Source organism: Typopeltis vanoorti, chromosome 8 (genome assembly GCF_054136105.1).
Source record: "Typopeltis vanoorti isolate ZY-2024b chromosome 8, IOZ_Tvanoo_1.0, whole genome shotgun sequence".
Taxonomy (NCBI): domain Eukaryota; kingdom Metazoa; phylum Arthropoda; class Arachnida; order Uropygi; family Thelyphonidae; genus Typopeltis; species Typopeltis vanoorti.
In genome coordinates, this window is record NC_143556.1 from 63,779,895 (window position 1) to 63,796,239 (window position 16,345).

The window sequence follows — 16,345 nt, forward strand, 5'->3', positions numbered from 1 at the left end:
CATATGAGCTTTCTAGGGAATTTGATTGCTGGAATAGAAGAATCCTTACCAGGTTGCCATTTATGGTTGACTTCTGCCTTTGCAAGTAGATCATCAGTTTTGTCTCTGGTCATCCATTGTTTTAGTGGGTTGTTTCTTTTCTTCAGATTTCCTTATCAGTACTGGAGTATTGCCTGTGTTCTTTTTTTTTCTTTGCATTAATGACCTTTTGTCACTAACCTCAAATACTATCTATAGTTTTGCTAGTAACTCTGCATATGTCCCATTCCTGTTTTACATTTGACAAACCTTGCAGTATTCAGCTAATTCAGTCTTCAAGAACCAGTGTCTTAAATGTTGATCTCTTTACCAATCTCCACTGATGGTGAGGATAATCTAGTAAACTTCAACCATAAAACAGTCCTATCTTGTTTCTCATAAAGATTTCACTTCCCCTTACTTAATTTACCTCTTCAGTTATGATCAGTTTTCACTTCATCTATATTTACACATTTGGCGTTGACACATGCACATCACAACCATATTGATGTGCCAATAGCTTGATGCTACATAATCCTCAACCTGCATAACTTTAGAATACTGTTTTTACATTTGAATATTATAAAATACAGAAATGCAAGAGGATGGCATATTCTAAGCAGATAAAATAAGGAAATCAGATCTTCTTCTCCCCCAAAGCAGCTTTCTGTGTCACTGAATTCAGTATGTCAATGACATTTTTGCAGTATGAAACTCTGAGCCCGATATTTTTATTCAGAAAATTAATTCAGTCCAGCCTAGGATTAAATTTACTCTTGAATTAGAAGATAGACAGCAGTTGCCTTCTATTCACATATGGATGACATTCTCATCCATAGACAAGTTAATGGTGAAAAAACTCAGTTTTCAGTATACACAAAGAAAACAAGTACAGGGAGATACATTAATGCTGCTTCTCATCATCTCAGAAGTTGGGTTCATCAAAATCTTAGCATCATGCATACTCCTTATTTTCCATTGACACTCTTCTGAAAGCAGAATAAAAATAAATAAATAAATAAAAATTCATCTTTAATGGCTACAACTCCAACATTATCACCAAAGTAATAAAGTAATTGATAATTTTAGCTGTTATTTCATTCTTTCTTCAAAGGAGGTTCTAGTATCCCCATTCCTTATATGAAAGGTGTCTTGAAAAGCTTGCCAGTACGCATGGCAAGCTTTGAATGAATTGAAATATGACAGTAATGATATTAATAATCTTTAATGAAATATACAGTATGATATTTTCTGCCTTGTACCATGTGTATAAAACAGTTCCAAGTAAATATTATTTTTAAAAACTTTGTTTCTGTATATCACAAATAATCAACAAATTAAATATGTTTTAGAAAGCATATTTCCTGTCAAATAGTTCGTTTTTATAGCAGTTGCTGTTTTATTCATTATGAAATGGGACTATATGAGAGCATATTATATTTTAAATAGCATTTTCTTTTGTTCCTTATGAGTCTATAGTAATTGCTTTGTGTAATGATTACAAAGGAGCATTATTTGTGTTAAACCTTTAAATGATTCTCTTTTGTTTTTAATGAATTATTATATGCACTGTATGAATCATTGCATTCCTACCTACCAGGAGTTGTTGTTCTTCTTCTTTTGCAGCTTCTCCCACTTAAGTGGGGTCACTGTTGATAATGAGTCTCCTCCACACCTTCCTCTCTTGGGCTGTCACCACATCCAAGTTCTTCATCCTCACGTCCTCTTCTACCAGCTCTCTCCATCTCTTCTTTGACCGCCCACGCTTCTGCCTTCCTTGCACATCCATCTGCATGACCCTTCTTCCCACATGTTCGTCCTCCCTCCTCATCACATGACCAAACCATCTCAACCTTGCCTCCTGTATTTTCGCTCCTAAGTTCGTAACTTTCACTGTTTCCCTGACATAGTCATTTCTCAGACGATCCTTTCTGGTCACACCACACATCCACCTAAGCATTCTCATCTCTGCTACTTCTATCCTGCTGATGTTATTTTTCCTCAGGGCCACAGTTTCTATAGCATATGTCATAGCTGGCCTCACTACTGTCCTATAGATTTTGCCTTTCAGATTGATCGGCACCCTCTTATCACATAACACTCCAGCCATCTCCCTCCAGTTCCTCCAACCCGCTTGTATCCTGCATCCCACTTCCTTCTCAGCTCCTCCATCTTCTTCCACTGTTGAACCTAAATATCTAAAGTCTCTCACCTTCCTGATGACACTTCCTTCCAGCTCCAGACCTGTCTCCTGTCCTTCACCCACTGTACAACACATATACTCTGTCTTACTTCTGCTAAGTCTCATACCTCTCTCTTCCAGTACTTTTCTCCATCTTTCCAGTTTAGTTCCCACTTCTTCTCTTGAATCTGCACACAGCAAGATATCATCTGCATACAACATTGTCAAGGTGCATCTTCTCTCACCTCCTCTGTTACCACCTCCATCACAATATTAAACAGAAACAGACTTAATGCTGACCCTTGATGCAAGCCAACTGTTACTTGAAAACTTTCTGTCTGTCCCAGACAGGTCAGCACACTTGTCTTCACATTTCTGTACATTTCCCACACCAACTTGACATATTTCTCCAGAACCTTCTTCTCCCTCAGACACCTCCAGATTTCTTGCCTTGGCACTCTATTGTATGCTTTCTCCAGATCAATAAATGCCAGATGTAGTTCCCTTTGTTTCTCTCGATACTTTTCCATCATCTGCCGTAAACCAAAGATAGCATCTGTTGTTGATCTACCAGGCATGAAGCCAAATTGTTCCTTTGCAATCTCCACCTCCTTCCTCAAGCTACCATCAAGAACCCTTTCTAGAATTTTCATTGTGTGGGACATCAACTTTATTCCTCTGTAATTTTTACAGTCTTGTGCATCCCCTTTACCCTTATAGATGGGGACAAGAGTACTCTCCCTCCATTCCTCGGGTATATTTTCCTGTTGGCAAACTTTCATGAACAGGTCCCACAGTAGGTCAATTCCCTCTTACCCCAGTGCCTTCCATGCCTCTACTGGAATTCTTTTGGGGCCCACTGATTTTCTATTCCTCATCCTCTTCATGGCCTCTGTCACTTCCACTCTACTAATGTTCTGCACCACCCCTTCAGAAGGCTGCCCATCTTCTCTGTGAGTCCTTGCATTTCCCTCATTCAAAAGTCCCTCAAAGTATATTTTCCATCTGTTTCTTATGTCACATCCCTCCATAATACTCTTCCTTCAGCGTCTTTGATCTGCCTCACATGTAAGATGTCCTTTGCTGCTTTATTTCTACATTTCGCTAGTTGGTAAATTTTTCTCTGTCCTTCCTTTGTTTCTAATTGATCATACAGATCTTGATATGTCATGGCCTTCGCCTGTGCCACAACTCTCTTGGCTTCTTGCTTTCTCTCTCTGTACACCTCTCTGTCCTCTTCCACTCTTGACTCATCCCACTTCTGCTTTGCCTTCCTCTTAGCTGTCACTGCCACTTGTACATTATTATTCCACCACCAACCCTCCTTCTGCTCTCTAATCTTTCCGGATGTCTCACCAAGCACCTCAATTGCACAGCTCAGGATTACTTTTGAATTATGTTTCCACCAATCTTGTACACTTTCCAGTCCATCCAAAATCCTCTCTAACACCCTCTCCCTAAAACGATTTCTCACACTCTGTTTTAAGCGAAACCACCTAATTGTCTTCATCCCATGGCATCCAGAGGCTCTTATCTTTGATCTTATTTTAAAGTCTGCACACAGCAGTCAGTGATGCTGTGCTACTTGATCTGTTGGAATTACTTTACAGTTTGTTACAACCTTAAGATGTTTTCTTCTAGTCAAAATGTAGTCAATTTGTGAACTGTTGTTACCACTCCTAAATGTTATCAAATGTTCTTCCCTCTTGTAGAAAAACGAGTTCACAATTGCCAGATCAAGCACTACTGCAAAGTCCACAACCCTTTCTCCTTCCTGGTTCATCATTCCCACTCCGTGGCCACCATGCACCCTTTCACAGTCTCTATTCTGTCTCCCTATGTGTCCGTTCACGTCTCCTCCGACAATCACCATCTCATTTACTTCCAGTTCCCTCATTTCTTCATCTACCAGGGAGTTGTTGCTTTAGAATATGATTTTGTTTCATATGATGATACAACTGTTGTGAGCCTCTTCTACGGGAAGTAAGCCACGTCATCAGCAGAGAAATCAAGCCACAACCTTGGATCTTTTGGTATATTTACTTCTTCTTTTGCAGACTGAATCATTTCACCACCATCATGGTCTACTAAACTTTAATTTTCAACAATTATTTCAACCTCAGAATGTTTTGTAAAGCAACTTGCATCAACATTTGCAATAGAGATATCAAGAGAATTTACAGACAAAGTGAGGTCAGTAGTGAGACATGTGCTAGATGAACCTGCTTGTGACACCTTGATGATTCCAACATCATCATATTTTGATTTTAAAGTGATCAAGTGGTATTTGTGTCCATTTCTGATGACGGAGATTGGCTCTGATCAGGAATTGGTATATTATGTTGTTGAACTTGTGTGAAGAAATCAGTCAGCTTTGCAGTCTTGGAATCTAATTTCAAAGTCTCCTCTTGTTTCTTTTTTGATAGTTTTTGCTTTTGTGCACCACTTAACTGAACAGGTTTCATCTTGGTTCTTGGGATCTGTTAAATACAGAAATAAAAAGATTATTTTGTTGAATATTAGGTGGCAATCAACACAGTTACACATATCCCAGGCAAAATCATACGAACAATTTAATTTTCGGCTTACAGCTGAATCTTGTGCTTTAATTAACTGTTATTTTACCAGAGTCATACTTCTGCGACAGCTAGGCGTTTTACCGGAGGCGCTTTTCTGAGACAACTACATGATTTGTTTATTTGCTTCTGGAGCCTTTTATAAGACATAATTTATTAAAACAAGACCTAAAACAGTCAGGAAAATAAAATGGTTACATTAATTATAAAAAATTACCTCCTTTGATGCAATGGTAGTGCCAGAAAGTGTTGAGCGATAATACGGTGTAAATGAACCGTCATGCACGTGGTTAGAGTTTTATTAGGCTTTCTACACATCATTATTTGCTGAAACAAAGTAGTAACAGTAAGAAAAGATAAAAACAATGAAAAACTAATTAAAAGTTAATAACTAGTCATTTTATTATTGATTTATTTTTTTCTTCTACTTTGAAAAGAATTATATAGTTTCAGTAGAAAAATAATCAAAATACAATATTTGCAAATATTATACAAACATTCCATTCAGTTTTAAAAAATGTGAGATAATATGTCATATTTATTTTTTTTATTTTTTAGAGATAATCCAGAACACATATTTGAATGCTTCTGTGAAGTAGTTATTCCTGCCACTTGCAATGAAGGTATGGCTCTAAAACTTGAAAGCAATTAATTAGGTTATCTATATGTTTTTTGCTTGTTATGGAATTAAGAATACGATATAAGAAAATAAATAAAGGTAAAAGCAAGAAAAGGTGGAACCTAGAAAAAGTCAAAGGAGATGCAGGTAGGAAATTCAGAGAAGAACTGGAAAATAAGGAACAAAGAGAATATATCTGAAGAAACTATGGATGTTAATGCAAAATGGAATCAATTGAAAAACTTGATATATGAAACAGCTGCTAAAGAGATAGGTTTTGTGGAAGGGAAAAGAATTAAAAAGGCATGGATTACAAATGAAATGATAAGAAAAATGGATGAAAGAAGAAGAAGATGGAAAAATGTAAACACTGAAGAGGGAAGAAGAAAATACAAAGTATTAAATAATGAACTGAGAAGAGAAACTGATAAAGCAAGAGAGGAATGGTTAAAAACAATATAAAGAAATTGAAGAAATGGAAAAAAGGGGGCGATATGATAAAATGTTTGAAAAAGCAAAAGAAATTACAAATATTAAAAAAAGCATAAGAAATCTGCCATTAGAAGATAAGCAAGGAAAACTGATTTATGATATTGAAATACATGGTGAAAGATGGAAGGAATGCATCGAAGAACTTTACGCAAAAAATGAAAGACCAACAAAAATTGAATTGGAAGAGCAAAATGAAATCTCAACAGAAGAAAGAGGTCCTGAAATACTAAAGAGAGAAGTAGAAACAGCAATTAAGGAATTAAAAAGTGGAAAGATGGAAGGAGTGGATGGAATACCTAGTGAAATCCTAAAACAACTGGAGAACAAAGGTATAACAGAAACATGGAAACTCTGCATCCTTTTTAGGAATATGGCTTAAAGATTTCACAGAGAGTATTCTTATACCAATTGAAAAGAAAAGCAATCCTGCTAAGTGCAGTGACTACAGAACTATAAGCATACTCTCACATGCATCCAAAGTACTGCTAAGAATATTAAATCAAAGATTGTATAATAGAGTGGAGTATTTTCTGGGGGATGATCAATTTGGATTTAGAAAAGACAGAAGAACCAGAGATGCAATTGGAGTAATGAGGACCATATGCGAAAGGAATATAAAAGTAAATAAAGAAGTTTATATTTGTTTCATCGACCTTGAAAAAGCATTTGACATGGTGAAATAAGGAAAAACTGATGGAAATATTACGCAAAGTAGGTTTAGATTGGAGAGACCGAAGGTTAATAGCCGAGTTATATATGAACCAGATGGCCATAATAAAGACAAAAGTTGGAAAAACTTAAAAATGTGCGATTGGCAGAGGTGTAAGACAGGGATGCTGCCTGTCACCGACACTCTTCAATATATTTGCAGAAGAAATGATAAAAGAAGCATTTTATGAAGAGGACTATTGGAGGAAGAACAATACAAAATATTAGATTTGCAGATGATCAAGCAATATTAGCTAATACCGAAGATGAACTACAGCACCTAATGCAAAATGAAAATATATGCAAGAAATATGGTATGAAAATTAACGCAAAAAAAAACAAAAGTAATTAGAGTCTCCAGGAAACCAGGAAGTATCAAGGTGATGATGAATGGAGAAAGTGTAGAGCAAGTGAGACAATACAAATACCTTGGTAGTATAATACAAGAAAATGGAAAATGTGACAGAAATAAAAGATAGAATTAACAAAGGAAAATATGCCTTTTATAGCAAGAAAAATTTGTTTATTAATAAAATGAATAAAAATCTAACGAAAAAGCTTATTAAGTGCTATATTTGGAGTATGACCTTATATAGGTCAGAAACATGGACAATTAGGAAGAAAGAAGCTAAAATGTTGGAGGCATTTGAAATGTGGTTATGGAGAAAATAAAATAAACTGAAAAAATCACCAATGAAGAAGTATTACAAAGAGCTAAAGAAGAAAGGAATTTACTAAAGACCATAAGAAGAAGAAAGCATTACTGGATAGGACATGTATTAAGAGGAGACAGCCTACTGAAAAGAATGATAGAAGGGAAAATTGAAGGAAAGCGACCAAGAGGAAGAAGATGACTAACGATGCTTGATGATATAATGGGAACAAGAAGATATCAGGAAATGAAGGAGGAAGCAAGAGAATCTGCTGAGTTATACCATTGGACCTGTCAAGAGACAGGAACACTAATGATGATGATATGTTTTTTATTTAAATAATTTTTTATCTAAATAATTTTTGAGCCTTGTTTTTATCAGTATCCATTCCTATAATCTGTTAATTATTAAAGGCTTTTATTATTATCTGTAATCAGTGTGAATGCAATAGCTTTTACTATCCCCTTTCAGGTATATACTAGATGGTATGGTTTTTAAAAAGCTCTTTTTTTCCTCTTACTGATGTTGATGTATGTTAGCACAGTTTGAATTTTACTGAAATTCATTGAATCCATGGTCAAGATATAAATTATTTCAGAAGTATGTGTGTTAAAATATTTGTGATTAGACGTGTGTGTATTTTAGATATGTTATGCAGACTACATAAATTCATATTCATTTAGGCATGGATGAATGTTTTAATGATGCTCTGATCATTATCATTGTTATTCCTATTTTTTGTAAAATACTAGAAATCATATCAAATTTTATTTCTTCTGATGGGCCATATATTCCACAAGTCATGCAAATGCAGAAAACTGAAAGTATGTCTCTATGTGATTTATTTATTTTGGGTGGGAGAGGGGATTGAAGCAGCATTTCACTGTTGTACAGTGAAATGCTGCTTCATTCTGTCATACCTTTCCTTAAACTTATTCACTAATAGGGCACTCACAATACCTCTGGTAATTCATTCTACTCATTCACAACTCTCCAAGCAAAGAACCTAGTCTGCACACCCTTAATAACTATGCTCTTACACAACTTCCGTGGGTGACTCCTAGTTCTATTTATCACATCTTGAAAATTTCCTTTGTGTCAATCTTACAAAATCCTTTAAGTTTCTATCATATCTCCTCTTTCCCACCTATCAACTAAACTTCACAATCCATATATCTTCAACCTGTCTCATAAGCAGCATTCCACAGACTTGTCAACAGCTTAATCACTTGTCTCTGAATCTTCTCGATCACTTCCTGATCTCAAAAAAAACTAAAAAAAAAAAAAAAAAAACCAGGTGACCAAATCTGTTCATAGTAGTCAAGATATGGCCAAATCATAGCCTAATAAAGAGGGATAATAACCTCCTTATCTTTACTTGTTAGTGTGTTCTTCTACATCCAAGTAATCTTTTGAACTACTTTGCTGAATTTTGCAATATACCCTCCAAACTTCAATTCTCTCTGTCCACCATTACCCCCAAGTCCCCACACTCATCCATTTCCTGCAATCCATTACCATCAGTATATGCAACCTTCTCAATCTGAAGCGCATAACCTTATGCTTTGCAACATTAAATTGCTAATCATTATGCCTTGCCTATAATGCCAATTTATTTAAATCATCCTGCAGGATATCTACATCACTTTATCAACTATTGGCCTCCTTAATTTTGCATAGTCAGCAAACAACTGAACATTAATCATTAATATGCAAATTAAAAAGTAGTAACCTTATTATAGACTCCTGGGGCACTCCACTAGTCACTTCACTTGCCTTGATTCCACTCGACCATAAACCATCCTCAGATGGCTGTATGTGTCAGTCCCTTTCCCATTCATGCTGCCAACCTCATCTATTCCAGTTTTCTCCAACTTATATAATATTTTTCCATACAATATTTTGTCAAATGTCTTTGCAAACTGTGGCAGTATCATGGTGTAGCCATTTTCTTTTATCCATTTCTACTGTCACCTTATTATAAAATGTGAATGAATTATTAATGCAGGACCTACCTTTTACAAATCCATACTGTCCCATATGGAGTATCATATTCCTATCTGCCCATTACTGAATTTTACCTTTAACCAGCTTTTCCAATACTTTATAAAGTTGGTTAAAGGTAAAATTCACCACCACTCCAGAGATACTAATTGGTCTGCTTGCTACTTCTGTCTTTGAGCTATTTTTATGTAATAGAATTATCTTACCCTCTTTCCATATCCTTTAAGCCTTGCAACATCTAAGATTTTTAAACAACTCATCAGAGGTACTGCACATTCAATGGGACTGGACAGTATATCAGCTCATAAGCTGATATACTGTCCAGTCCCATTGCTATATTCAAGTTGATATTTTTCAGAATGTCGAGTACCTCCAGTTCACCTAACTAAATTTTCACGTTAGCCTCAGTCACATCAGTAAGTGCAAAGTAATTACGTAGTAACTCGACTGTTCTGCTTCTGTCACTTTCCTACAATCAGCACTGAGCAAAGTTATCCTTGTATAATTCTTTCTCTTACTTACTACATAGCAAAAAAAAATTTTGGACTTAAATTTGACCTGCTTGGCCAATTCTCTCTCATAATCTGATTTAGCCAGCCTTCCACCCTTCTTGCCTGCGCTTTATATGCCCATAAGCATGTTTATCACCTTTTTGTTTATATTCCTTTCACAATGCATTTTTTTTCCTTCCCCAGCTCTTGCTTTATATTGCTACTCATCTACTTGATCCTTACTCAGTTTGTCCTAATCCTGGGCATGCAGTCAGATACTGTCTCTCTCTTAAACAATCCCTGACCACTTCCCATGTACTACTGACATTCATTCCTTGTAGCTTCTTATGCCATGTCGCTGTTCTAAGCTGTCACCTAAGTTTGCCATAATTGCCAGCTTTTTTAGTTCCACATAAACCCTTTCTCAACTGAGAACGTTCAGCAACCACCCAGGCAAGACTGCATGGTTGCTTTCCCCGAGTTAGAGGTAGATTTGCCAGTGCTCAAATCCCTGGTCCCCTCACCTGTTGTTTTGTGTAATTATCCTTTAGAAACTATAAATTCCATTTCCATTTTGCCATGTGCTCTTCCTCCTTCCAGTCTCCCCATAGTTGAGGTCTCCTACAATAATTGCTCAGCCTGCCAATACATGGTATCCATATCTTCCTGCAGACCCCCCCCTACACACACACACAGTCTATAGCAGCAACCAACAATATATTTTGGCCTGTTGGCCTCAAATGAGCTATCTCCCTCAGATCTACAGTTCTCATGCATTTTTGGAAATTATGGAGACAACTACCGTGTTTGAATAAAAACTTTAGTTTACTATTACTAAAATTTTACAATTCGACGTTTCGACCTTTATGTTAAGGTCATCTTCTGGAGCGTACAAATATACACAGGAAACAAGCTATACCACAATCATACTGGTTCGTTAAAGACACTGACTAACCGCTACCACAATTGTTGGCCTGACCTCTGGTGGGGAAAAAAAAAAAAAAAAAATTATACATCAGCGCTAAAGTCCTATTATTTGTGTTGTCTACTATATACATATATTAACATTATATTAACATCATTCCAGCCAGTTGGAGTGGAATGGTTTCTAATAATAGCAGATTGGCTAGAGTCCTGACTTGTGTTGAATCTTTCAAATTAGGTTGGCTGAATGTGTGCCATCCAGATCCTTGGAATTTTCATACCATCTTTGTTGTTGATATTTGGGTGGTTTATCAGGATTTCGCAGGATTCTTTAAATTTTCTTTCGTACCATGTTTTTGTACGGTGTAAGGAGCAGGTGCTTTTCCAGTTGATTTGGTGTAAGGTGTTGAGTGCGTGGTCTGAGAGGCCTGCTTCACCATAATGGTTATATTTAATGTGTCTAATGTGTTCTTTTTTGCGTATAGGGATTGTCCGTCCTGTTTCACCAATGTACGGTAAGTTACAGGTGCAGCGGATGCAATAGACTCCAGGATGTGCTAATGGGAGGAGAGGGTCCTTAGAGGAGCTGAATATAGTTTTAAGTTTAGTGGGTGGTTTAAAGGTGGCATTAAGGTTATAATGTTGTAGGATTCTGTTGATTTTTTCTGATAACCCTTTAATGTATGGGATGGCTATGGTTTTACTGTAGTCTAGATTCGTTTTTGTTGTGGTTTTATAGAGTATTTTATTGACAGTATTTTTGTTATAGCCATTGTTTATGAATGTGTCACTAATGATTTTTAGTTCTTGTTTCAGGGCCTGCTGGTTAGAGCAAATAGTTGTGGCTCTGTTTTTAAGGGTGTTTATGACTCCATATTTTTGTGCTGGGTGGTGATATGAATTCGCATGTATGTATTGGCCCATGTACATGCGAATTCATATCACCACCCAGCACAAAAATATGGAGTCATAAACACCCTTAAAAACAGAGCCACAACTATTTGCTCTAACCAGCAGGCCCTGAAACAAGAACTAAAAATCATTAGTGACACATTCATAAACAATGGCTATAACAAAAATACTGTCAATAAAATACTCTATAAAACCACAACAAAAACGAATCTAGACTACAGTAAAACCATAGCCATCCCATACATTAAAGGGTTATCAGAAAAAATCAACAGAATCCTACAACATTATAACCTTAATGCCACCTTTAAACCACCCACTAAACTTAAAACTATATTCAGCTCCTCTAAGGACCCTCTCCTCCCATTAGCACATCCTGGAGTCTATTGCATCCGCTGCACCTGTAACTTACCGTACATTGGTGAAACAGGACGGACAATCCCTATACGCAAAAAAGAACACATTAGACACATTAAATATAACCATTATGGTGAAGCAGGCCTCTCAGACCACGCACTCAACACCTTACACCAAATCAACTGGAAAAGCACCTGCTCCTTACACCGTACAAAAACATGGTACGAAAGAAAATTTAAAGAATCCTGCGAAATCCTGATAAACCACCCAAATATCAACAACAAAGATGGTATGAAAATTCCAAGGATCTGGATGGCACACATTCAGCCAACCTAATTTGAAAGATTCAACACAAGTCAGGACTCTAGCCAATCTGCTATTATTAGAAACCATTCCACTCCAACTGGCTGGAATGATGTTAATATAATGTTAATATATGTATATAGTAGACAACACAAATAATAGGACTTTAGCGCTGATGTATAATTTTTTTTTTTTTTTTTTTTTTCCCCACCAGAGGTCAGGCCAACAATTGTGGTAGCGGTTAGTCAGTGTCTTTAACGAACCAGTATGATTGTGGTATAGCTTGTTTCCTGTGTATATTTGTACGCTCCAGAAGATGACCTTAACATAAAGGTCGAAACGTCGAATTGTAAAATTTTAGTAATAGTAAACTAAAGTTTTTATTCAAACACGGTAGTTGTCTCCATAATTTCCAAAAATGCATTCGGATCACCGTGCAAGCCTAAAAGAAAGGATCTACAGTTCTCCTTAACTTCTATTTTCGTTGATTGTAGTTCTTCAGCTATCATTAATAACATCCTTCTTCCTGCCCTATTTCCTCTTTCTCTGAAAATACATGCCTTTATATTCTATCCCTCTGACTACATCATTCTCTGTCAACCAGGTCTCGCTGATGCTGATAATTTTGGGGCAAGTCAAGCTGACCAATAACAAGAACTCCTCTTTTATATTTATGATACTTTGGATGTACATGTTTCAACACTCCCTTGGGTGCACAGTTACCCTTGCATAATACTATTACTAGGCTATTCAGATTCAAAACCTGGTACACTGCAACCAGCTGTTCATGGTCGTTCCTACACTCACACTTATTTGTTCCTGGGTGGCCAGACACACATGCTTAAATGCCTCCTCCATAATATCTGTAGTTTCCCTGATGTTGCAATTTGAAACTCTCTTAACACTTTTTTTTTCCAAACTGCTAACTCCAGAACCATTCAAATACAATCCACCAAACATATAAATCCTTCCATCCATCAAATTTAGTCCATACATCTATAAACTGCACACCATTCATCTTGCACAATCTTCTCGTTGATTCCTTAGCAATCATGGCCTCCCTCCACATGCCCTATCATATTGAGGCAGCAGACTCATAATCTTTACTTTCTTACTCTTTTTTTCTTTCAACAACTCTCATATCTTGTCTCTGATTGCATTCAGCTCTTTTGCTTCTTCCTTCTGCAAATTTACAGCTTCACTAACATCCTTGATCTATACACTTGGGAAACATGCTTTCATCAATTTCTCATTAAGTACACCTCTTATCATCTGGGAGTAACTGCATTCCCAGTTCACTGTTTGTATCCTTTCAATTGGAAGGGCACAAACAGTAAACAAAATAAAATCTGATATATTGTGCTTTTAGGTTACAAGAAATGTGAATTTGTAAATATGAACTAAAGTGCAAGTTTAACTCCTTATATAGGTAGCATTAAGGTCAGATAGTATTTTATAATTGGTTAAAAAAAATTAGGAGGTATTTTAAGCTGTTGCCACACAAAATTATCTAAGGTCTATGTGAATTTATGGAATTAGTTTAGATGGTTAGTTTCTGAAAGTCTTCCCTTATTTTTAAATTTGTAATGGTAGTGTTTTTTGACTACTGTTGTTTGTTGGGGATAAGTTCAGATAGAATTAACCAAAGGGATTGAACTCTCAAACCCACATATATATTTGTGTGTGAGTATATATAGTATTATTATTATCTGAGACCTTCAGGGAGTCAAGGACTAATTGAGGGAAACTATACATCAACCAAACTAATTGTCCTTCCTTCCTTTAAACTCATTCACACTAGATGTACTTACTACTTCAACAGGCAAACTATTTCACTCATCCACTGTTCCGTGAGAGAAAAATCTAGCTCTTACCTCTTTCTTAACCATGAACAAATTTAACTTTCATGGGTGCTCCCATGTTCTCTCTTCTTACCTTTCATATAACAAAAAATTTTATCGGATGATATCCTATAGTAAATATACTTGCAATCTGTCTTCATAATTTAAATTTCATAATCTCAGTATTCTTTGTAACTTTTCTTTGCACCCTTTCCACAGTTTATTTATCCCCTTAGAATCGAGGAGCCCAAATCTGTGCACAGTAGTCCATTTTTGCCTCCTTACAAAGCCCTTATCAAGGCTATGTAAAGAGGTAAAAATGACTTCCTTGCATGTTAAAGTTCAGTTTAACTTTGCAATTATCTTCTGAATTGTATTTGCAATTTTTGCTAATGTGCCCTTTGAATTTTAAAGTCTTATCCACTATTATGCCAAAATCCCTATCCTCACTAGTTTCTAGTAGCATAACTCCACTAACATAATATGCTGTTGGAAATCTGATCATACCAAAGTGCATAACCTCATACTTACTAATATTAAACTGATATCCATTTTGATTTACTATTTACTATATATACTACCCAAATTTGTCATGTTGTACCATCATTTTCCCTGGTGCAGGACACCAGAGTGTACAGAGGATTTGAAATTGGAAGTGATCACTATTTAGTCTTGAGCAGGATAAAATTGAATTTCATATTGAAAAGAATAACATGTAAGAAAGTTTTAAAACGAATAAAAGTTGAGCAGCTCTCAGATGTGAACTGTAGACTAAAATACAGAAATATTATTGAAAAGAAAATGAAAGAGTTTGAGAACAGGAATCAAACCTTGGAGATTCAGTGGCAAACTCTGAAGAAAACACTGATTGATTCTGCCAGAGAGGCATGTGGTGAGGTTGTGTGCAAGGATAAAAAAATCAGAACTCCCTGGTGGACACAGGAAGTTAAAGAGGCAGTGAAGGAAAAGAAGAAAGCATATCAAAAGTTCCTGGCAAATAAATCAGCTTTTACTCTTAGAGAATACAGAGACAAATGTAAGAAAGCTAAACACTGTGTAAAACTAGCTAAACAAAAGTCATGGGAGGACTTTGGCAAGAATATAGAAAATAAATATCAAGAAGATGGCAAAATATTCTGGAGGTTGTTGAAGAAGCTTAGGAATGGAGGAAAGAGTGCTGTAAAAGGAATTAGAGATGATAAAGGTGAAATGAAAACAGGAGAAAAAGATATCCTTGAAGTATGGAGTAATTACTTTGAAAAACTGCTAAATGAAACAAGCAGTGATGACAGCACAGTGATAAAAAACACTGACCAGGCATGCAGTCAGGAATACATATCCATACTTGAAGTAGAAAAAGCCATCAAAGGCTTGAAATATGGAAAGGCAGCAGGAGTAGATGATATTCGACCAGAAATGCTGAAGTATGTTGGTATAAGAGTCTTACAGTGGCTGCACTGCATAGTTCAGAAAGCCTGGACAGAGGGACGAATTCCCGATGATTGGAGTAGAGCTCTCATAGTACCCATATATAAAAAGGGAAATAAAACTGAATGTGAGAATTACAGAGGTATTTCCCTACTTAGTGTTCCTGGCAAGATCTATGGAAGTATACTTGAGAAACGGTTGAGAAGAATTGTGGAAGAAAAGCTTGGTGAAGAACAAGCTGGATTCAGGCCAAATAGAGGCTGTCAGGATCAGATCTTCACTTTACAACAAATAGTCGAGAAAGCCTGGGAATATAACAAAGATCTGTATTTAAGTTTTGTCGATTTGGAAAAGGCATATGACAAGGTGCCAAGAGAGAAGCTATTCAATACGCTGCAGTTATATGGTGTCAATGGGGCATTATATCAAGCAATACTTAGTCTTTATTTGAGTTGTGAGTCAGCAGTTAGAATTGAAGGAAGTACAGGAAGATGGTTTAATGTTAAATCTGGTGTGAGACAAGGATGTACATTATCCCCTCTGTTATTCATTATCTATATGGATCACATTATGAAGGAATGTGGTATTAAACCTGATATCAAAATTGGAGATGTTAATGTCAGCTCTTTGCTTTATGCAGATGATGTTATACTTCTAAATAAATCCGCTACAAGTCTGCAAGATTCTCTGACTAAATTGAATAGCTGTTGTAATAGATATGGTATGAAGGTCAGCAATAAAAAGACAAAGACAATGAAAATAGGCAGAATCATTGAAAATGTCAACTGTGTTGTGAATGGAGAACCTGTGGAACAAGTAAAACATTTCAGCTACTTACGC

At 36.2% G+C, this 16,345-nt stretch overlaps 1 protein-coding gene across 2 annotated transcripts in view; it reads left to right on the top strand.

Moving 5' to 3' along the window:
- LOC150104054 (DENN domain-containing protein 1B-like) overlaps positions 1-16,345 on the top strand; it is a 251,038-nt gene that overhangs the window by 23,688 nt on the left and 211,005 nt on the right. For both annotated transcript variants that reach the window (XM_090396720.1, XM_090396721.1), the window contains exon 2: positions 5,335-5,399. In XM_090396720.1, coding sequence (XP_090252846.1) covers positions 5,335-5,399 — 65 coding nt within the window. The remainder of the gene's footprint in view (positions 1-5,334; positions 5,400-16,345) is intronic.